This window comes from Acanthaster planci, linkage group LG11 (assembly GCF_054643075.1).
Source record: "Acanthaster planci isolate LZ-2023a linkage group LG11, COTS_SCS, whole genome shotgun sequence".
Classification (NCBI taxonomy): domain Eukaryota; kingdom Metazoa; phylum Echinodermata; class Asteroidea; order Valvatida; family Acanthasteridae; genus Acanthaster; species Acanthaster planci.
The window spans coordinates 13,482,097-13,503,762 of record NC_141787.1 but is presented as its reverse complement, the minus strand read 5'-3'; the positions used below and the strand labels follow the sequence as shown (position 1 = coordinate 13,503,762).

The 21,666-nt window shown below is 40.6% G+C and overlaps 3 protein-coding genes across 4 annotated transcripts in view; 2 read left to right on the top strand and 1 right to left on the bottom strand.

Moving 5' to 3' along the window:
- Window positions 1-8,306, bottom strand: part of dnmt1 (DNA methyltransferase 1) — a 35,060-nt gene extending 26,754 nt beyond the window's left edge. Inside the window, exon 1 of the mRNA XM_022238920.2 lies at window positions 8,110-8,306. Within this exon, the coding sequence (XP_022094612.2) occupies window positions 8,110-8,162 (53 nt within the window). The 5' untranslated portion in view covers window positions 8,163-8,306. The remainder of the gene's footprint in view (window positions 1-8,109) is intronic.
- On the top strand, window positions 362-5,007 carry LOC147797483 (uncharacterized). 2 transcript variants are annotated; one of them, XM_087143688.1, is made up of 6 exons: window positions 362-491; window positions 668-857; window positions 1,754-1,834; window positions 2,215-2,337; window positions 3,154-3,203; window positions 3,656-5,007. In XM_087143688.1, the coding sequence occupies exons 2-6, from the start codon at window positions 752-754 to the stop codon at window positions 3,731-3,733; spliced, it is 438 nt and encodes a 145-aa protein (XP_086999814.1). In that variant the 5' UTR covers window positions 362-491; window positions 668-751; the 3' UTR covers window positions 3,734-5,007. The 2 variants fall into 2 exon arrangements, with proteins under 2 accessions (XP_086999814.1, XP_022094613.2); XM_022238921.2 differs by lacking the exon at window positions 362-491 and having other exon boundaries at window positions 515-857.
- Window positions 8,307-8,448: 142 nt separating the features above from the next.
- c1orf112 (chromosome 1 open reading frame 112) lies at window positions 8,449-21,566 on the top strand. Its single transcript, XM_087143689.1, has 19 exons — window positions 8,449-8,789; window positions 9,179-9,305; window positions 9,912-10,038; window positions 10,230-10,340; window positions 10,805-10,951; window positions 11,748-11,910; window positions 12,388-12,515; window positions 13,076-13,317; window positions 13,771-13,919; window positions 14,370-14,540; window positions 14,718-14,946; window positions 15,540-15,684; window positions 15,960-16,142; window positions 16,742-16,957; window positions 17,110-17,220; window positions 17,564-17,671; window positions 18,041-18,121; window positions 19,774-19,992; window positions 20,486-21,566. Exons 2-19 carry the CDS (start codon window positions 9,202-9,204, stop codon window positions 20,672-20,674), a joined length of 2,823 nt encoding a protein of 940 aa, XP_086999815.1. The 5' UTR covers window positions 8,449-8,789; window positions 9,179-9,201; the 3' UTR covers window positions 20,675-21,566.
- The last annotated feature ends 100 nt before the right edge of the window (window positions 21,567-21,666 follow it).

Sequence of the window (21,666 nt, the reverse complement as noted above, 5' to 3'; positions counted from 1 at the left end):
AGGAATATGCCAAAGCTGTGTCAGATAACAATAAGAAAAAGGTTTTTGGTTAATCCTGTTTATGGAATACGAATACATTTAGAAAAATGGCTAGGGTTTAGAATTCACCCTCTTTCCTTCAACAGCTGAAGTGTAGACATCATTCAAAACCACTCTGTCGAATCCATCTCGGATGTTGTGCCCCAAAACGATACCCTTTATGATATGCGGTAAAGGGGGACCCCAATGTGACACAATGTGACTAATGTAAAGCTACATGTATATACCCTAAGGCTATTGTGCCTACTGCACCCCCACTCAGAAATCTGAAAGGAAATCTAAAGATTCCACCAACACAAAAGAAGACACAATAGAAGGGGGTCCCCCTGTACCGAATATCTTGCATCATATTCCCACAATACCTCTGAAACTGTATGAAGGGCAAATCTAGAGAAAAGGGCATTATGAAATCAACCAGGAAGAAGCAAGGGGAAAAAATGTTAACAGAATAGGTGAGTAGGTCTACCATCAGTGGGTGCACAGGTCACACTTCAAAACACACTGACCATTCAATGTAGAAACTTTGGATCAAAGCATATTATACAGAAATATAGCCACCAGTGTACATGGAAATCCCCTTAATACATTCGCAGTATCAGGAAGTATAAGTACTCATATTTTCATGTAGGTCACTGACAACAACACAAGGGAAGCGATACATACTGGAAGAAATCGGCTCAGACTGAATGCAGTCAGCAGATCGACAAGAAGCATGGCGACAACACTGCAAATGTTGATGTTAGTGACTGCAATGGTTACACTATCCCACCAGCAAGAAAAGACACAAGTGATGCCAAAGATTGCCTATGAGAACTGCGGTAAGTTTAACAATAAAGAACACATTCTAATCAATCAACAAGCGGCACGGAAATAGGAAAACTATCAGAATTGCTCATTGCTGGCAGATCAGATTATGTCCAGTCTCTGACAAAGATGTATTTAAGCCACCTCTGTTAACCATCGAAGGGAAGTGACCATGCGATCAGGTGAAGTTAAGAGTGAGAGACCCTTAGTGAACTCTACAAAATCTGGGCCCCAAATTACTTTCAAATGTAAAAAAAAAAAGAAAAAAAAGAAAGGTTGATCAGCGGAAGAAAAGGATTGCGGCACACTATATAGTATGAAGAGAAATGAAGTTATCAACGAGAAGAGAAACATGAAGTGTAAAACCCCATTTTGGTCATCAAAGGGTTAAAGTTTGAATACCTGACACATCGCTTTATATTCATAGCAAAACACTTCCAAAATAGTCATCCGTTTTTACAAGACTAAGGTGTACATCAGACAATAAGTGTTCTGTGACAGAGATACTTTTTAAAATTGTTTTCAGGTTTTTTATTCCGTGTCTAATGACCTAAAATTCCTTTGTAATTTCAGTAGTAAGTACCAACAATGCAAGTTACCGGGAATGGTTTGAATCTAGGCAACTATTAATGCCCAAATCATCAAGTATACACTTTGCATTGTTACTGGCATTTCGTTGGGCAGAAACACAGTATGGCAAAAGATTTGCGATTGAATCGAAAGTTGAAATATTACAGTTTAAATAGTGGTGTTTTTTGGCCAACAAAACAACCGTGCATGTGAAACACCAATCTAATCATTGGTAAGAAACTAAAAGAGTTAAAGTTATATTTATTCTATTTGACAGTCCAAAATATATTTCTGGATCTCGTGACACCTGTAAGCCTTTGATTGATTTTCTGATTAATAGGACCACCATTCAACTTGACCATATTTCCCAACCCACCAAAAGTCAGACAAGTACTCAACCTTACCTTTGAAACTGTAGCAGGTGAGTTGGTTTACATCATTACTCAAATTCTAAAAATTACAATGCCTGTTTACAAGATTAAACATTAGAGACAAGAAAAAAATACCTCAAAAGAATGAATATTAAAGCAAAGACCTATTTGTACAAGCAAATAATTCACACTCACACAAAATTGAAATAGGGCAATTTTACTGCCAAAATTTCAATTCGCATAATTTGCTAAACAAACCGACACCTATAGTGTTGGCCATGCAAAGCAAAATCCATCACCCCGAATTAAAGAATTTAAGGGTTACACCGGCATGAATTCTGCATGGTTTAGAAAAGGTCTTTGTAGGTCTGACCCCAGAATCATCCGACTGTCAAAAGATTCTGGTGTCCGTTTTTTTGCTCTCTTGCAGCTCATGATATGGTTGCTGGAGTCACAGAAGTCTACCTGAACTATTGGCCATATCACTACAAAGATGTCTACTGCGCTGATGGTAAAACAATCGATCCTAAAGGTTGCTACGTCACAAAGGGAGGTAGGTCCAACAGTGACTAGAACCTTAGACTCCTAAACTGCAATACCAATGGTTAAGGCTTCTCAGCTGTATAACTATGATACAATGTACTGACTGAACTGTACGCGGGTTACCTGTCAGAATCCACAATCCTGGCCAAATCTCGTTGGGCCCCCCACCCACCAACCGGCTCCATCTTAAAGTTGGGTCTCAATGCACAGTCTGCAATTCAGCTCGAGATGACAACACTGACCGTGGAGTGGGGGACCTGGGGAGGGTATGGCTATTGACACGTATCCCAACAATTTTGGCCAGGATTGTAGATACAATCCTAAGAGATGTGATTTTATGTTGACCAACCCATTGACGGAAACGACCAATCGATAGATGTGGTTTATTACTCTTTTAACCCTAACAATCCTCAATCCTTCACCTGTTGGAGGATTGGGGACTGCTAGGGTTAATTATGCAAAGGTTTCCCAAAACAGCTGTCGTGGCTCTTCAGCTTAAAAAGTTGATCAACTGTATCGCCTAATCTTCAAACGTTTATCATTTTGGATTTTTTGGGGGGCCGTGGCCAACGTGTATTACAACACTGTATACTCAGTGTTTGCCCCGAAAACTTGAGAAAAAACTACAAGCATACTCGTGTGGGACTCGAACCCATGACTTCCTGCTTACTAGTGCAGACGTCTTAACCACTCGACCAACGAGCTTGCCAGTGACAGCTGGCTAGTTTAATACACGTCAGGCAGGGCAAACAAAATCCACAATTAATTTACATCTCCCCGGCACAAATCCATCTATTATTTATTATTATTATTATGTCTATTACAGAAAAGAGAGTGATTTCCGGCACCGTCTGGATCAGTGATAACTTCAAGGAGGTAAAAAAAAATTACTTTTTACACATTTTACATTACTTCAAGAAATAAAATCTAATTGAATTTTTTCAAAAGGAATTTTTAAACCACCAGGGGCCCTGGGACTATTTTTGAACGACTGTATTTTGAGTCCAACCACACACAGATTTAAGCTCTGTTCGTCAGCAGATATCTGAAAGAAAAAGTTAAAATCACTGGTGTTGACTTCTTAAATGGAATTTTCAGTGACACTTCATAGCAGGATGTCAATTAAGTATACATATATATAAAACTGTGAAAGTTAGCAGTTTTCATTTCATTTCTCTGGAACCCCAACGCTGATTTAAGTTTTGTGACTTCTTTGCCAGAGCTGAAGTTTTGAATACATTACTCTAACAATACATCTATTTGACACATGAAAAGTCTTCATTTCAGAAGTAACCTGCTGTACAATCTTAATTTTTTCTTACTTTCAGATGGACTATAAAGGAAACGCAACCATCCGTAATGAGAGAGATGAGCTGATGATCTGCATTAGGGCTTGGATGGAATAAAGTAGTACACGCTTAAGACAAACTTGACCAGTAAACAGGTGGCAATGGATTAATGAATCAGAAATTGGTTGGTTTTTCAGCAAGAACGGCCGGTCAGAATCAGATTTTACGGTCATGAGCTACAAGTCAAGAGAGATAATAAACTTTTTTATCCGATTTATATTATCTATTTCCAAATCTTCCAGGGAAAGCTTATCTAATGAAACAAATCAAAAGCTGCTGCTTCTTTAATTGACTAGTTTTAATTGTATGTCCCTCACAGCTGTTCAGTAAAAAAAATAAATAAAATTAAGCTGCGTAATTTATGCGTAACCGTTTGGTGTTAGTTGTGTACCTCTGTAATCATTAAGCAGGTGATCTCCAAAAGCTGCTTGATAGATAAAACCTTTGCAAAACTTCATACTAAAATCAAAATCATAACTTAAATGTGTTCTGAGCTCTAAAGCGCCCATCTTACAGTAACAACATCTTGTTCTAATTTTAATTAATATTGATTTATGAGTGTTTTGGGAATTCTGTATTTACCTGTTCATGTACGACTTTACCAATTGCTACTGCTATTGCATCGCAAAAACAACTGGTAATTTTTTACTCACTTTTGCTCTAAATTGGTGTAGATAAGAACATCCCAACTTCTCGTCACAAGGTACTCAACAGTTGGGTAAATCTTTTGGAAAATGACCAGTTAAGTTTTATATTAAACACGACCAACATTTGATATTTACAAGTAGCTACAGTATGCCAACCTTTTATGCCCTTTTTTATCACTCCGAAGTGTCCTTTAATTTGTTGAGTTTATTCAGTTCAATTCATTCCAAAGTGGAGGCTCAAGAACTAAGAACGCACAGTTCACAGTTGTTACTGATATTAAATCATGTAGGATGAGCAGGAAACTTAATGATTATGCATGGGACTTTGGTTTGCTGATCTCGCTGCAGGTTTCATTTTTGTTAATGCTTGTAACTACTTTCAGTAGGTGTCAGATGTTGTGAATCCGTAATTTATACATCTTGTATTGAACAATTCTCTAGTTCGACTGACAAAAAAAATGCAGATATTTCTGAAAGACAGAAGTAGTATCTCCTGATTGCTGAACGGTTTTGACAGGGTTCCTGTGACAAGATATATCTTGCCATAGTAAAGCAAGCTAGATTATCAAAACACTCCAACTCTTACTGACACGTTAATTTTCATCAGTAAAGTTTGCTGGGATGTACATGTAAAGGCACAAAGACTCCACTGCACATTAAAATAATTTGCTCATGCACAGTAAAGGATCCTTTTCCTCTCAATATTGCAAAACCTTCTTTGGCATCACACTGAAAAAATGAACATTCCAACGAAAAAAGACCTGTGTAGTTTGTAGTATGATCTCCTTGACAGGGTGACGTCGTTATAAGGTCCGCCTGATTGGCTGTTTACACATGCACATAATCACATCCAAATAATAATGTCAAAAAAAATTTGTAATTCTTGTCCGGGTAGAGCAAATTGCTTAATTACGTCAGTCTTGAGACCCAATTTACCCTAAACGTCACGATTGTATCCAAGAATTGATCCCTGTTTAGGCAAAAAAAAAATCTTCGGTTTCTGGTCACTGTGCCCGTCGCCTTAGACCTGCACGTCGGCAAAACAAAGAATTTTTTTATTTTGCATAAAACGATTTCCAAAAGCCGCCAAATTTACTTGATCAGCAGGAATTCTGCTATGGTGCAATTTTAACATGTTTTTAATGGGTGGGGTTGAGTAATCTGTACGGTAAAGGAATCCCCCTAGGCCTCCATACATTTCAGTCAATCTTATCAGATGACGTCATTCGTGTATCTTTACATGAAGGCCATGTCCGAATCAATTGGCTGCAGCTTGATATTACGTATGATTCTAGGGAAACTGGCCGTGGATGCTTTCAAATACTCAATGTAATTTCCGGCCGTAGCCAATTGATTCGCACCCGGGCACACGTACATCTGTGAACCAGACAAACGAAGTGGTCTTGCGTCCTGCATAAGTATACAAATTGAAAATGCTTTTAAGCAACAAACCGAGAAGAGCCAGTCTGTTTCAGTGTCGACGACGCAGTGGTGGTACATATGCATGCAGTGCATGCAGTGGCAATGGACATGCATCGCGTTATGACAACCAGACACGTAACAACTCATGCATCATTGATCGTCACTTGCCAAGAACAAAGGTAGATTAGAGTGAGAGGAGATTTTATTTTCTGAGCTGAATTTTTTCTCCAGTTTATTAAATGCAGCTTGTTTCTCATAAGCTAAAACAGAAAACAAAGTGCAGAGTATATCATTTACCTCATGAGAATTTCATTTTCATTTTGACTCTGGAGCTGAACTATTTTTTTTTTATTTATTTTTTACATAGGCTATTTGACATGCAACTTGTTTCCTCTAAAAGCTAAAGCAGAAAACAACGTTCAAAGAATGTCATGTACTGCTACCTCACGAGAATTTCATTTCAAACCGGAAACTGGAGCTGAACATTTGTTTTTCACACGTGATTTTTCCACGGTTGTGCTACTGTATTTTAACAAGCTCAATCCTGCCAAGAATAGAAGCCTCTTTTTTGAGTGAGATGACTGAAACCATTGCCTCTCGTCATATTTTATGGTCTTTTTATTAATTCAAAGATGTTAATTCACACTTCTTGTAGTAACAAAGCCATGCGCTCTAAACTGTATGTGCATGTACATCAATTCTAAGGAGAAAAAAAAGAGTAAAAAAAAACGTCACCGCATCACTTTTGGACAAAGCCCATGACCAGAAACCGGAGTATTTTGGGGGGGGGCTTTATACAACTATGCTTTACATGCTCCTCAGACGAATCAGTTATCTTCTGAAGTTGTTGGACAGGACATCTTGTTCAAATAATGATTTCAACTGTATGTTAATGTTCTAGAGACAACGTCACATGGCACCAGCCTGTAGCGGACCATTCACAAAAAGCATGCCGTGTTGGCACACGTGCACCACGACAATTCCTGAGTGCTGTATGTCTAGTAAATGTGATCACATCAAAACTGTACACTGGACATTGAAGCGCTTAGGAATCAGTCGTCGGTGCACATGTGCCGATACGGCACGCTTGTTGTGAATGGTCCACTAGAGGCTAGCACGCCATGACGTCGTCTCCAGGACATTAACATGATATACATGTAGTTCAAGATGCCAAAATGATGGCAACCGCAAGCTCAACAAGACCGTTTCTGATTTGAAGGGGAAATTTCTCTTTTCTTCCCAAATGTGAGTAAACCTTATCATCATTATTGGAATATGTGGTTCTCACTTGACATGCTTGATCCTAAGCCGGGTTCCTTAGACAGTTTAACTTTAAGGACCATTTTGGAGGTGAATTCGGAGGACTTTGATTCAGGGTAGGAACTATTTTGTGTGAAATGAATTAATGGAAGCAAAAGCCTATGGAAGGTGCTTGGACTATCACCCGACCATGTCAAAATGTTAAAAAGGGCAATTTGTAGGGTCCTGGTTAGGCCTAGGCCTACTCAGAGTCAGACCTACCCTTATTCATAATTCTGCCATCTGCCAATCATCTTTTCTTTCTAATTGGTGGCTGTGAAGGATTTTCAAAAATGGGATGTAGCCTAGGCCTACAGTTGGAACTTTTATACAGCCTTACAGGATCAGGATCGTATTGCACGAAACACATGCCCATAGAAGGATCCCAATAAGACGCTTTTAGCGTCGATCTGCGCACTTCTGCGTTTGAAAATGAGGCTGTATGTGTCAGCTTCGATTCTTAATATGATTAGACGATTGAAAGTAGGGAGTCAAGACACAAAATACATAACGGTATGTTAAATTGAGACTTTTCAGGCTGCAAATTTTTGTGGAAGAGTCTTTTAGGATGACTAGACACGTAAAATCAAAAGAAAAAATAACGACAATTGACCGCAAATTAATGTACCTGCGATGGCCGTGTATCTTGTGCAGTGGGCGTGGTTAAACCTGAAGTGGCGTCACACTTACGAACTGGATACTCCATGTACTGTGTGGACTCCGTGAGCGCCCGCGACCAAGTTCAACACATAGAGCCTCGGTTTCGATGCAGATATGCACAGACGGCGCTAATGTGAAATCCCTCTATAACTTGGTCAATACAACAAGGCCAAAGATCGAGGCACACAGGCATGCCAGGCCTGGCGATCATTGTCTAACAACAACACACGTTACATGTAGCACAGGGCCTAACGTCATGAACGTTAGTACACAAACTAGCCCATGTTGGACGACGTCTACATTGTATTGCGACTTTCGTCCAACCTGGGCTAGTACCTAGTACCTGAGTACACACAAATCAAACATCTGGCGCACATCGTGCAAAGATAAACCAAGTCAATTCACCTTGCTCCCACGTCCTGGGGAATAACAGCCTTGGTTTCCATTCTTGAGGGCATTCTGCTTCAACTGCAATCTGACAAATCTTAATTCAAAAATAAAGTGTGAAGAAAATCGAAGTTATTCTTTCGCCGTTCACCTCTGTTAAGTGGTTGGCACAATCTCTCACTGCATGCATCACACGCAGACTTTCGCGCCAAGTACGTCAGACTCCCGGGAAATATTGGGTGCTTCCATATTTCAGATAGGTGTAAAGGGGAGCATTTCTTCTCATATAAAACATTTATTGATCACCAAACCTGAATAAAATCTAAATTTCTGATAATTGTTTTATGTTTTTTAAGAAAAATTATTAAGAGTAATTCAGTGTACATTTAACATTAATTTTGGAAAAAATAATTTTCTATACGAAGCCATAATTATTTTGGTATCAACCACAGACCCAACCCGGAAGTATTTTTAAGAAGAATGGCGGCTGTTACGAACGTCGAACATGGCACTGGCAAACTAGATAACATGTAAAATGATACTGTGGATTCCACGGATAGTTGTGTTTTGAACAGCAAGGTATCACTAAATGAGGAACAGAGAGTAGGCCCCTACAAGATTTTAGACAAAATGATGGTGTTGGACTCGTGATCTGGGGGATTTGTGCTGTTACACAACTACTGTAGCTGTAAACAGTGGTAAACAATTAACCAATGACATTAAATGCCAGGCTTTGTCTTGTCCATGACAAGATCGAGATAAAGTGGCAATAAGAGTGAATAATCATGATAAATGTTGCTTTATTATGGACCAATAATAAGGACCCATCAGTAGCTTGAGTGGCTCCAACCCTAATGCTCATGAAATCAGCATGATCAGTAGGCCTAAGTTACTTAGTTCACTTTGGCGAATTTCGCAATGACATGGCCCAGGCTGGAGTTACTCAAGCACGTCAAGCTAACTTATCAGTTCTGGAAGTAGCCAGCATTAAATATCAATCAGTCCAGTGTTACACCCCAACCATAGCATTTTGCAGTAGTTAAGCCAGGGCCCAACACTCAGAAACTGTTTTTATTCTTTTTTAAAGTTTTGTTTTCAGAATTGTGTAATATGTCACAGACTGAGAGTCAGAGTTCCTTCTTGGAGGACATCAAGACTTGGAGTCCCGACACCTGCAGAGCACAGCTGGCTGACACTCTCCCAAAGCTCATTATATCCTTGAGTTTACAAATCTCTGTTTTGGTTGAACAAAGAGAATAGCCCAAAGTGGGATTGGAACGCGGAACCACTGAAATACTGTACAGCTGCTGCCTTGACTGAGTTTTTCACCCTGTGTTGTCAATTTTGTTGATGTTTTTGCAAATTTCACTCTTATTTTCTTGTCAGATTTCTGAAAACCATACGTGCCACATGCACAGTCAGGCTTCATGGTATGCCTCAAGTCACCATATTAGCAAAATTGGCGATATTAGAAACTTGCATTTGGTATAATTCACGGAGGATACAATTTGCTATTTAATGTAAATATAAGTAACACGAATCCTGGAGAAAAATAAGAAGTTTTACAGTTTAATCAATTTAGGTGTTGAATGAGAAATTGATGGCACTTAATTTGGGCTAAATAACTGAATGTCCTTACAATGGGAGCCACATGTGGTAGGACTTACCTCTTAAAAAAATTTATTCTAAATTTACCTTTATTGTTCATGGTTTCAGATATACTTCGGTCAAAAATGTGCCTGATTCACAGTTTTATGACACTCACTGAAAAAAGTTCCTACTCAGAGTTTAATGAATTTCCTTGACCACACCCTTCACATTCAGTACAGTAATGGAGGGCATACAGTCACCAAGATGGCCACCCTGAAGGTCATGGTGGGATCGTTCCTTCCCTGGTTGGAGCTTGGAAATCTTGAAGAACAGTTCTTAACAAATGTTCTCCCAAAGGTTATAATTTTTTCACAAGTAAAATATGGACCACAGTTATTTAATAAATCTAAATGATTTTACAAACACTGGATCATTTTTAGGAAGTTAGTGGTCGTTTTGAATTTTATAACCTCTTGCTTATAATAAACAGCATAAACATCAACCCATTAATTTTTCAAGTTTGTGTCTCTGGATTTATATTTTTACAGACTTGTCAACTGTTTGATGACACTTTGAAAAAGGTGTCTCCAACCATCGACAGTGTGTCAATCCAGGAAGATGGTTGCCTCCTCAAGGAGAAACTGCAGACGTTATTGCAGGTACAAATAACACGTTTCTCTCTCTCTCTCCCTTTGGGAGTGCAGAACTACAATTTTGAAAAGCAACATTTGGCTGAAATCTTTAAGACCTCTGATAAAATAACCAACAAGAAGATGGAACCGAGTTTTTAAGTAGTGGCAAATAGACAAAAACACCTTTACTGTGTCAGCATCGTTTTGGGTGAGAAAGAGAAATGTATTTTGTTAAAAACACTTTGAAACTTTACTGTACTTTAATAGCAGTGCAAAAGATGTGAATCAAATGCAGCGAAAAATTATTTCCAAATTTTATCCTATAAACAACTGTTTCACAGTGATTTGATAGATACCCTAACTTTTTCTGACCAGTTTTGGCTGAAATGTTTATTGAGATGGAAATAGTTGGGTATATAAAGTCAGGAAATGCGACATGAAATGCCACTTACAATACAACTTTTTAAAAATTTTATTGTCCCTATCTGTAGATCATCTTGGATACGCTGGAGTGCCTTTGCTCCTGCGTGTCACACATCATGAACACTTTGTCAGGGGGCGCCCTCTCCATAGGCAAGGTGAAATCGCTGCCCTCTTCCATGTTACATATCATCCACGCATCTTTCCATCACTGCAAAGTAAGCACTTCTGTCACAGCCAATTACTTTACAAGTTTGTGAAGTTTACATTAACAACTCCCCAAACTTCAAACAAAATCCCACTGTATTCAATGTAGCCCTGCTGAAAATGTCCAATTCATTTACCTATTGAGACCAAGTCACTTACCCTTTGGATCCAATTCACATACCAATTGGATCCAATTCACTTACCAATTCCAAAACCGATTGCTTTTGCTTGGAATCAATTGGCATCCAATTGGGTTCAATTTGTTCAAATAGTAAATTGGGACCTTTTTGCAGTTGGACCATTTCAGACCAGTTGACACCATTTGAATGCCAATTCACAATCCAATTGTAGCCAACCGAAGAACCAATTGAAACCATTTTAATACCAGTTCAAATCAATTGAGTCCCATTTGAAAACTCCATTTGATGGGGGAAGCTGAAAGTAAACCAATTGGAACCAGTTGCATCCCATTTGAAATTTCCAATTGATCAAGGAAAACAAACAGAAAGAAAGCATACCAATTGGAACCATTTAATTCCCATTTGACATTCCAATTGATTTGGGAAAATAAACAGCAAAGAAAAAAATGCCAATTGAATCCAATTGCGTCCCATTTGAAATCTTCAGTTGATGGGGGAAAACAATAGGAGAGAAAACATACCAACTGAAACCAATTGAGCACCAATTGATTACCAATTGGACCCAATTCATTCTAATTAAATCCAATTCAAAAATCAGTTGGTTTGAATAGGCCATATTTAGTAGGGAGCACAGCTGATTTTGCTAAATCGTTGGGTTTTTCACCAGGACAGTACCACCGTATACGGTGATCATTTTCCCCTGGTGTCTGAGATCCTGTCTTCCCTCTTCAAGAAGGCGTACAGTCTGCAGAAGTCCCTGACCGTTCTCCTGGAGGCGGTTCATCTGACGTCAGAGGATGGGGACGAATGCATTGAGGTCATGGCCCAGGGTGAGTTGTCATGTTTTCCTGTACCTAGAAACCCTTTTCCGGAAGATCACATCTTCCGACCACATCTTCCGACCACCTTGGATTTCTCAGCATGTGTGGATTTAGAGTTTGAATACAGGATCTGGATTAGGTGTTGGGCCAGGATCGGAAAATTGTATTTGGATGTCCAAATTTGTAATCAGAGCTTCCAAGATGTCAAAGTCTTTTTGTCTTACATCACCGTAATAGCTAGGATGTCCAAAAGACACTCAAGCTGCTTCTAAATCTACTGGCTAAGGCTAGGGCTGGGTCTTAATCCGCGGGAACAGTTGTACCTGTAGCCTCTGTTAGCCAATTTTCGACTTACCCTCCTCTATCTTGTTTAGCTGTCTTGAGTTTTGGATCATCAGTGCGCAGTGTACTAAGAGACCGACATTTTCCGATCAGCACAGGCACTTTAACATGTTGATGAGTACACGTTTGCAACCTCATTTGCAGTGTGTACAGGATTCCACGATTTGTGTGTCGTCATTGGTGACATGGACAGCACGTTGTTGGTCAGCACCTGGAGGTTTCTGGTCAAGTTAGTCTGCAAGCACAAGGAACTGTTGAAAAATGTCCTGCCGGTCAGTTCACGTCCAATCTACATTCAATGTTAGGCCATCCCAAAGGAATACGCACGGTGACAAACCTGTAACATTGGACTGTATTATCAAGTAGACACACAGTGGGAAACGGTGCCTTAGGCTTACAAACAGTGAGCCAGTTTAGTATTTCAGTAAGGCAAGGTCTTTAAGGTACAGTGTACGCACATGAGTTGGTGTATGGCTGCTCAGATAGGGCAGACAATTGCACATGCATGTTCCTCACTTCGGGCTTGTGCCGTTGAAATATCCAAACTGGCTCATTTAGGGGCCAACAAAAAATTTGAGTGCCTACGAAAATTCCACAATGGTCATAAAATGCACACAGCTGTATTTCAAGCTTTGATATCTCTTAGAATTTTCAATTTTGGGAGAGCTTCAAACAGTAGAGCTAAGCTCTGATGATGTCATGCTTTGTTTACATGTATACTTTCCGATGGAGCTTGGAATCTGTTGTGCCCACCTGGTTTCTGTTGGAAAACAAACTCGTGAACAAAGTCAGTCGGTAGGTCTATTCATGTCCTTTTTTTTCTTTTGCGAAGATCCATCCAATCGTAGCGACCTTGTGCTCGGACATCAAGGCCAACTACGACCAGTGTCTCCGCCTCGCCCCTCACCCGCCCTCCACTCAGTCCTCCCAGGGTGGCGACGAGAAGGCCTTCGCCAAGACTCTGAAGATCTGCAGCCTCTGCGTCAAGATGCTGATGCACCTCCTCAAGGAGCTGGATGGCTACCTGGGGCCATGCATGAAGGAGATGTACGAGCTCATCTTGTCCTTCTTGAGGTAGGTTTGAGAAAACTTGGTGTGAGACGATCAAAACTTTTCTCCTTCTGAATTGGCTACTCTGCTACTTAAATTTACTTTCCCTACCCAAGCAAAAACATTTTCCATGTGTTACCATTATAGCATACTTCACTCGTAACATTTTTCTTAGTAGGAATGGTGAGGTAAGACAATTAATGGCATTTAAATTTTGTCGGTGTTGCATTTCACAAAAATTTAAAAATTTCTCATCCCTTCCTGTGAAAGGTCAAAGTAAAAAGAAGAGCACAGTTTCATTTCTTGTTCAGAGAATGTTGTTTTAGAATCTCACCTAATCCAATTCCGTGTCAGTACAAGACGACACTCTCCACTGTCATTTGAAGGCCCTTCTTTTAAAACATCATGGAGTGTTTTTGCAACTGATAAGCAAGGGATAAAGTCTTATTTCTGCCCTTCCCCTTTCTCCTTGAGCAGTCTGGCCCCGCCCAGCATCCATGCCCCCAACGTCTTCAGCAGTGCCAGGAGTGAGATAGACAGAGCCCTACTGGTGTGTGTCGAACCGCTGCTCCAGCAATTGGTGGACAATACCTTGTTCCGCGACGCTGTTACTGCTGTGAAGCAAGGCAAGTAGAATCCAAATCTTGTTCATTACAGACCTTCATCCAAGTTAGTTGGTTATGGCTGCCAACAGTGTGTGGGCCTATGGAAGTTGCTAGCCAGTGGCTTAATCCATTTCTCATAGATGCTTGGGTTGTGGTACATGGTCAAATTGTGCTATGGGCTGTTTCTGTCTGGTTCCCAGAAGTCTGGAACACATGAAAGCAATGTACTATACTGTATGAATGTAAAGATCTCTCACCTAACTATTGTAGCCTGACTAACTGTGATTCCCAAGACTGAACAAAAGAAAAGAAACAATATTCAATATTTTGGCATTGTTTTGTGTCAAGTTATTTGGCATGTTTTTGGACTTTAAAAGTCCAAAGTCTGTCTTCAGAAAATGATCTGTTATCTTTAAATAAAGATCAAGGAGTTTTGAGCCCATGATTAATACAATTTAACGTTAATCACAGACATCCATGGAAATTGTTGGTTGGGAAGACTTCTGACCTTGGTAAAGATCTTGCAAATTCTGCCATCCTGCCAAGAGCAAACTCGTGCTGCTTGGATGGAATCCACAACTCCAACATGGGAGGAGCCTAGAGTATCTGTTTTGGGGGCAGTCTTCAGAAGTTATTCCAACTGTAAGTTTTGTTATCTAAAGGATGAAAGTTGCATCATTTCAAATTATGCTGGACACAGTCAAATCCATCCACACATAATAAAGCTTATGTGATAACCCTAACAGCCCTGAATCCTCCAATTTTAATATGATTTTGTGTTTTTTAAAAAATCATCCATTTCTGACCTGTATATCCTAGGTTATGTTGAACTAGCCTTACCAATCAAGTTGCCAATCGTTGTCCGCCAAGGTCAACCCGAGCAAGATGTTAGTTTGAGGGAATATGTCGTTACCCAAGTGTGCGGCTTTGTTGCAGCAGTAAGTGCTTCACAATTTGGCGTCGTGGAGAGGTGTTTGTTGGAAAATGTTGTCTCCAGTCAGCTCAACTGTGCCTTGTTGGCAATGGATGTCTGGTGTTTTCTTACAAGGTATGATTTCCTTTCATTTGCATCCCCCATACAATTAAATACATCTCTATGACAACTGTAGGCATTGTTATGGTAAAAAATAATTCTACAAGGCCCTTGAAATTTTCACAAAAATCTGACTTTTAACCCCTTTGCGCCGGGAGACGGTAAGAACCGCCGTAAAAATTGAGATCCTCAGCCCGCATTTCAGCTATTATTCTCGGCCCACGCTCAAGCGAACACGGTGAAAGAAGGCAGACCCTGGCTCTTGTATATATGGTGATTGGCCTTTGTGTGTTGCCAAGAAATGAAAAGGCCGAAGTCGCATCATAATCACCAGCTTCACAATAGTCCCCACTCTGAAAAGAGGCAACGGGAATGTGGAAGCGTGAGTAGAGCTGCATGCCACCGAACAATGAGCCTCTTCACTGTGTAATTCAAAGCGTGCAGAGCATGCAGGGCCACAAACCGAGAATTTGCGGTTTGGCAGGTGGCCTTCATGGCCAAGTGAGGCTGGAATTCTTGGAGTTGGCTTCCGGAAAAAAATTCCCATCGTCAAGGGGTTAAAAGAAGGGTCTAAATGGTTATTAAAAACCTTTTTTAATTTGGTTCAGATATGGCACTGCTGACCTGTGTGCAAGTCATGTTTATTTAGTGGCGGACCTTTTGACCTCTACACCGGCCAATCACAGCCCAGGTTACACGCACCTGGGCATGTTGCTGTGGCGACTGGTTCCTCTAATGGCACAAGAGCACCAGGTAAATCTAGCACTGCTCCTTTGTTTTGCAGCCTACAAAAATAAAACTTTTCAGTTCAACTTCCTACGTTTTACTTTCCATGTTTCCAAATAAAAATTGGGGAAGATGTGATAAAAGTCTTCATGCAGCTGTGAGTTTCTGGGTTTTTTGGTTTTTTAGATTTTTCAGTTTTAACATCTGAGTCAAAGTTGCAGTAAACTGAAAAATAACCTGCCACTCAACAAGCCTGAACAAGTTCACATGGAAACTTTTGTTTTCTGTCCCTCGTTCTTCAGGAGGAATTACCAAGAATGTTTCCACCTAAGCAACATGTTGCGTTGTGGCGACACATAGCTCTACCTGCCTTTCAAGAAGCGACAAGGAAAGCGATTGCAGAGGATTTGGTTGGGCACGGCTTGGCACAATGCAAGGCCTGGCTTAATGCAGAAGATCACACCTACGGCTCACTTGAAGAGTTGGTAAGCATGCACAGGAATTGACCTGTCGCTATGAGCAAGGTATTGAGTTTGATTGTCTCAGGTTTTACGAGTCTCATGTCCATTTTGTATGCCATGTAATTAAACAATATTTCCCAAGCTGCATTGATGCAATTCTACCAAGATAGGTCAGAATAAGTTATCACCCAAATGCCAGTAAGCTAGTGCATTTTCCAACATGAGTTAATGGCTCATGAACAGTTGCATGGAAGCTCACTATCCTAACTATTGAGAAAAGTCTTACTGAAGGTAAAAATAAAGCAGTAGAAATGCACAGGGGCACCTTTTCTCAAAAGTGCTGCCCAGGAGAAATAACTTAATTGAGCTAATTTTGGAAAGGTGAGTTGAAGGACACACTTTGTAAAATACTTGTATATTCAAACTGACCCCTGATGCAGTGCCCTGGACAGTAGATCTGAAGTTCAATTGGGCAGCAAATCTTGGGTTTAGTCATTTCTTGAGTAAACAAAATAGGTTTGAGCAAATACAGGATGGTTTATAGCAAAATATCAAGGAATTTGTGACATTGTTACAGTGTTTTATGAATTTTTTGGTCACTCAGTGTTTGTTTTTTTTTCTAGAAAACTGGGTTATCTTGCATATCCAACGTGTACAGACAATTTGAGAATTTAAGCCTGCCAGTCAGAATGCAGCTAACACAAAGTGTCATGGAGACAGTGACTGGACTGTGGGAAGTGCTCCCATTGGACAGAATCAAGTCACATGATATTACCAACGCTTTGATTGACTTGACTGGTTTGATAGCATCTGGATTACAGCCCTCGGATTTAGCCAAGGTAAAAGTATTATCCTTTCTCATGTAAGATTTCACATAAATCTTGTGGTAAAGACAAATTTCCCCAAAACTTTACAATTTCTTACAATATCAGATTCACACCTTTTCCTTCATTCATATTCAAGGCAGTCTCATTGTGTATTTTTTCGTTAGGTAACGAAAGATTTATGCAGTTTTCTACCAAGCACATCTTTGAAACTGAGGCTGGAGATTATCAACCTCCTACATAGGTGCAGAAAGGTTAAAGTTCACGGCAGTCCCAAGGTAGGGTTATCATAACTATCAACCCCCCTTCTTAGGGACAAGCGTGCTTTTGTTTCCTGTAGGAATATGCCATGACCATATATCCATTATAGCGCCCCCGCTTGACTACAGTTGTAAGCACATGGAAAGTGCACAAGGAAGTAGCCATCTTAAATAAAGTAGTTACATAGTAAACGTCCTCTCCTCAATCTCATGTCACTGAGGGTACTTTGGAATTTACTTTTAATCACTATATGCCTGAATGGAAATGGGTTTACCAGGTAAATCTAATAATTGAAGAAAGAATTCTGTGATGTTAGACACAAGAGATCATTTCATAGGCTTTTTGGAATTTTGTTTTCAGCTGACAGACATTTTAGCTGGCTTCGCAGAGTTGTTCTCCGGTGTACTTGCCGACAAGAATGCCGTCTTACATCAACTTGCTTTGCAAGCTTTCAGTGCATTCGCAGAGGTATTGAATTGAGACTGTGACAAATTATCTATATTATATTGCCTATTGTTATGAGCCCCAAGCAAGACCAAGAGAGGGCGTAATACAGTTTCCAAGCATTGGAGGCTCCTTTGGTGGCAACTGCACTTCGCTGGTTCACAAATACCTATGAAATGCACATATTACGGTTGTGTCTCCACCAACAAAATGAACACTCCTCACCAGCATGGCTCTTTTCAACCAATGAGGCGGAGCTTCTGCTCAAGACAAGTGTAATCTATAAAATATGGAATAGTAGCAGTGGTGGGCACTTGAAAAAGCCTTTTTTATTTGGAATTTAAAATTGTGGACTGAATTGATTATGATGATGGTGGAATTTACTATTTTTAGGAGACGGCTCACGAGTCAGTTGTACCAGAGTGTCTTCAGGCAGAGTCTACTCACAGCGCTGTGGTGGATTTCTTGAATCAGGTGAGTATAATATTAGTTATCACACAAGTGCTAGCGGAACAGAAAATAATGCAGTGCGTCTGTGTCCTGTATGCCACGAGGCCACACACTAAATTATTCTGTGTTCCGCAAACACGCCACCTTTGAATTTAAGTAAATTTCGCAGTTGTGCGTTTTGTTTTTAGCCTAAAAATAGCACACTGCATTGGGTTAGAACAGTGCATTACATGGGGTTTGATATGAACGGTGCGATACAGTTATACATGTTGCCATGGATCGACCAATCAGAATTGAGAATTTAAGTTTGCCTGAAGATAATTAAAGCAAATAACTACAGAATTGAGAATTTAAGTTTGCCTGAAGATAATTAAAGCAAATAACTACAGAGGGTCTGTAGAATTGGCTATTAAACACATTTGCCTACCACCCAATCAGTGCCTACAGTACAGTGTTGTATGACTCGAGCCCAGGACTCAGACTCGAGTCGGACTCAAGTCACATTTTTCATGACTTGGACTCGACTCAAGTCACATTTTCCATGACTTGGACTCGACTCAAGTCACATTTTCCATGACTTGGACTCGACTCAAGTCACATTTTCCATGACTTGGACTCGACTCAAGTCACATTTTCCATGACTTGGACTCGACTCAAGTCACATTTTCCATGACTTGGACTCGACTCAAGTCACATTTTCCATGACTTGGACTTGACTCAAGTCACATTTTCCATGACTTGGACTCGACTCAAGTCACATTTTCCATGACTTGGACTTGACTCAAGTCACATTTTCCATGACTTGGACTCGACTCAAGTCACATTTTCCATGACTTGGACTCGACTCAAGTCACATTTTCCATGACTTGGACTCGACTCAAGTCACATTGGATAATGACTCAGACTCTACCACAATAACTTGGACTTTCATTAAACATATTTACTGTATATGCCGTTGAAAATTAATTTGTATGCACCCGTGCTATCACTGGTTTCCGTGCGTGGAGCGTCATCAGCTAAATATCCACTGACGAGTCAACCAAGTGCATCATATTCTGTATCCACAAATCGTGCGGCGATAATTAGACTGCGCTGGGCGCACATTTGTTATTTACACACAAGTACAGACACGCATAGTCGGCTTCATAGCCTCCAGAACCAATCGTGAATATGACACTTTCAGCAAAATGGACAGGCTCGCGTGTAAATAAAAAATGTGTGGCCCGTGCTGGGCGAAGTGGTTTTGGTGTTGGTATGGGCGTTTTCGAAACGACTGTATTCGGCTTAGACTTTGGTCTGGCTAGGTCCAACCATTTTGAAGCTGCGTTCGAAACCGTATATTCAAACTCTGACAGGAACCAGCAAAACTGAAGTCTAAGCTGAATTGGCTGAACAATTTGATTCATGACTTGTGACTCGGACTCAAGGTTTGGGACTCGAGGCTTGAGACTCGGGATTCAGACTCGGACTCGACATTGGTGACTCGACTGCAACACTGCGTACAGTATATTGGCTCTCGTCAAGCAGTGAGGCACTGCAGTTTGTATCAACCATCAAAAGGTCCTTCGCATTCTTATTAGATTAACTGGTGCCCCTTTTGTGCATGCACGCGCCCATACCACCTACTGTCCACAAAAAAGCCTGATATACATTGTCCATCTCGTTTTTGTACATAGATTCCAAAGGAGTGTACGTCCCCAGCCAAGACTGAAGTGGAGTGGTTGCAGGAGCAGGCAGAAATCCTCCTCAAGGCTCTCGCCAAAGACGAGGCAGTGAAAGAGCCGAGGCCAGATTCAGCTGATGAGGAACAGGAGACGTGTCTCCCACGGCAACAGAGGACTGGCCAGGACATCGCAGCTAATCACACAGCTCATGACGAATGCAGTGATGATCAGGTGCATGCACATTTTTGATATACATGCATATCCGCTTTTGGGTGTTTGTTTCACCCCCAATTTGAGGTGTGAAGTCTAGCCTCTGATATCAAGTTCCTTCTCCACTTTCAAAACTAAAAAGGGCATCACATGCTGAAGGTTTCTCGAAGGTTTCCCACTTCTAGAAGATTTCCGTGAATTCTCTGAAAACCATAGAAAGACCAAAAAGTCTGAATGCTGTCTCTACAATTGCTGACAGTGCCATCCAAGCACCCACACTTCTCTGCTTCAGGCAGAATTTAAGTCACTTGGGTTTATAATGGGTAAATGTGGTCCCAGCCCTGCCATGCTTCTCTTCTACATGACAAGACAGAGGTGTGGCCTTCGAGGTATGTTCAAGGTATGTTCATTGGCTGAAAAGAGTAGTTATATCAGGAAAGTCTTATACTGGAAATCTGTTTGTTGGATTAAGAAAGTGAACTTACAAGTTTAACATCATGCATTATTACCCTAGCCTGCTGCCAAGCGTCCCAAGAGGGAAGCCACTGAGGGAGAATATCGCCAGGCTATCAGCGAGATGCAGGCCAGCCTGCAGGTCATTCAGGAACTAAAAGCCAGAGATCAGGAGTCACCTCCACCCTGGCTCCGGACAGAGCTGCTGACCCTTCAAGAACATATTTTAGGACTGATATCAGACTCATAATTTTGAAATGACTGGAACTACTTTTCACTGCATTAGTCCAAAAAGGCCATGCAGCTGCGTCTACTACTCAACTTTCCTGCTGATAATAACATGTTCACCTGTGGAGGTCACCAGGTTGTGACTGCATCCGTTTTCCTTAGAAGCATGTATGTGTCAGCCGCAGTCCGACTAGATTCTGAGATGAATTTGTAACATACCCACCAGCGCCATGTGGTTTGGGCTAAACTGTTCTGTATTCACCTTTGAACATCCATGCGCAAGTTTGACCAAGTGCTATGGGTGAGTCATAGTTCAGTTAAATCTGACCAAATTGCCCTCTAGACAAGAGTCCAGTTGACTGTTTTGGTCCAGCAAAGCAAGGTTGGTCACTTTGTCGGTAAGGAGTAGCGACTCTTGACCATAGCTTGATAATTGAGTGGTTTCCACTGTAGTTATATTGTACGGAGGTAAGGTAGGACAAAAGAAAAATGACCCAACAGTCCTTGAACGCACTTGTTTTAAGTTGACCCTAATCAATCAAAGAGTGCCCCCTTCTTTTGCAGTCACAGTGGTTCAAATAAGGCCAGCGTAGCATCAGACAGGTGGCGCATGGCATTAGGCACAGACACATGGACCAAATGCACCTACTGTGACACGTGAATTCAACAAATTTTCAAATTGGAGAAACTGAAACATATGTCTTTATGCCAATTCTGTCCAGTGCACTTGCTAATTTTGGGGGAAAACAAGGCTTTTTTTTCTATTTTAAAAGTTCTGATAAATGGGAATTCTGAGAAACTAAAACATTTGTCTTTTATGCCAATTCAGTTCAGCGTACATGCTAATTTGGGGGGAAACAAGGTCTTTTGTAAATTTTTAAAGTTCTGATAAATGGGAATTTTGTATTTATAAACACCTGTTGTGAGTTGGCTCTTTCTTGATAAAATTCGTTCTGATTCTCATGAATATCTAATGAATGAATTACAACAGAAGACAAGAACATGCAAGACAAT

Excerpts from the sequence above, each read along its gene's own strand:
- c1orf112 (XM_087143689.1), top strand. The coding sequence starts at position 9,202 with ATGTCACAGACTGAGAGTCAGAGTTCCTTCTTGGAGGACATCAAGACT. Across the intron at positions 11,911-12,387 it reads CATTGAGGTCATGGCCCAGG|TGTGTACAGGATTCCACGAT; the intron begins GTGAGTTGTCAT and ends CCTCATTTGCAG. Across the intron at positions 12,516-13,075 it reads TGTTGAAAAATGTCCTGCCG|ATCCATCCAATCGTAGCGAC; the intron begins GTCAGTTCACGT and ends TCTTTTGCGAAG.
- LOC147797483 (XM_087143688.1), top strand. The coding sequence starts at position 752 with ATGGCGACAACACTGCAAATGTTGATGTTAGTGACTGCAATGGTTACA. Across the intron at positions 858-1,753 it reads GATTGCCTATGAGAACTGCG|GACCACCATTCAACTTGACC; the intron begins GTAAGTTTAACA and ends TCTGATTAATAG. Across the intron at positions 1,835-2,214 it reads TACCTTTGAAACTGTAGCAG|CTCATGATATGGTTGCTGGA; the intron begins GTGAGTTGGTTT and ends GCTCTCTTGCAG.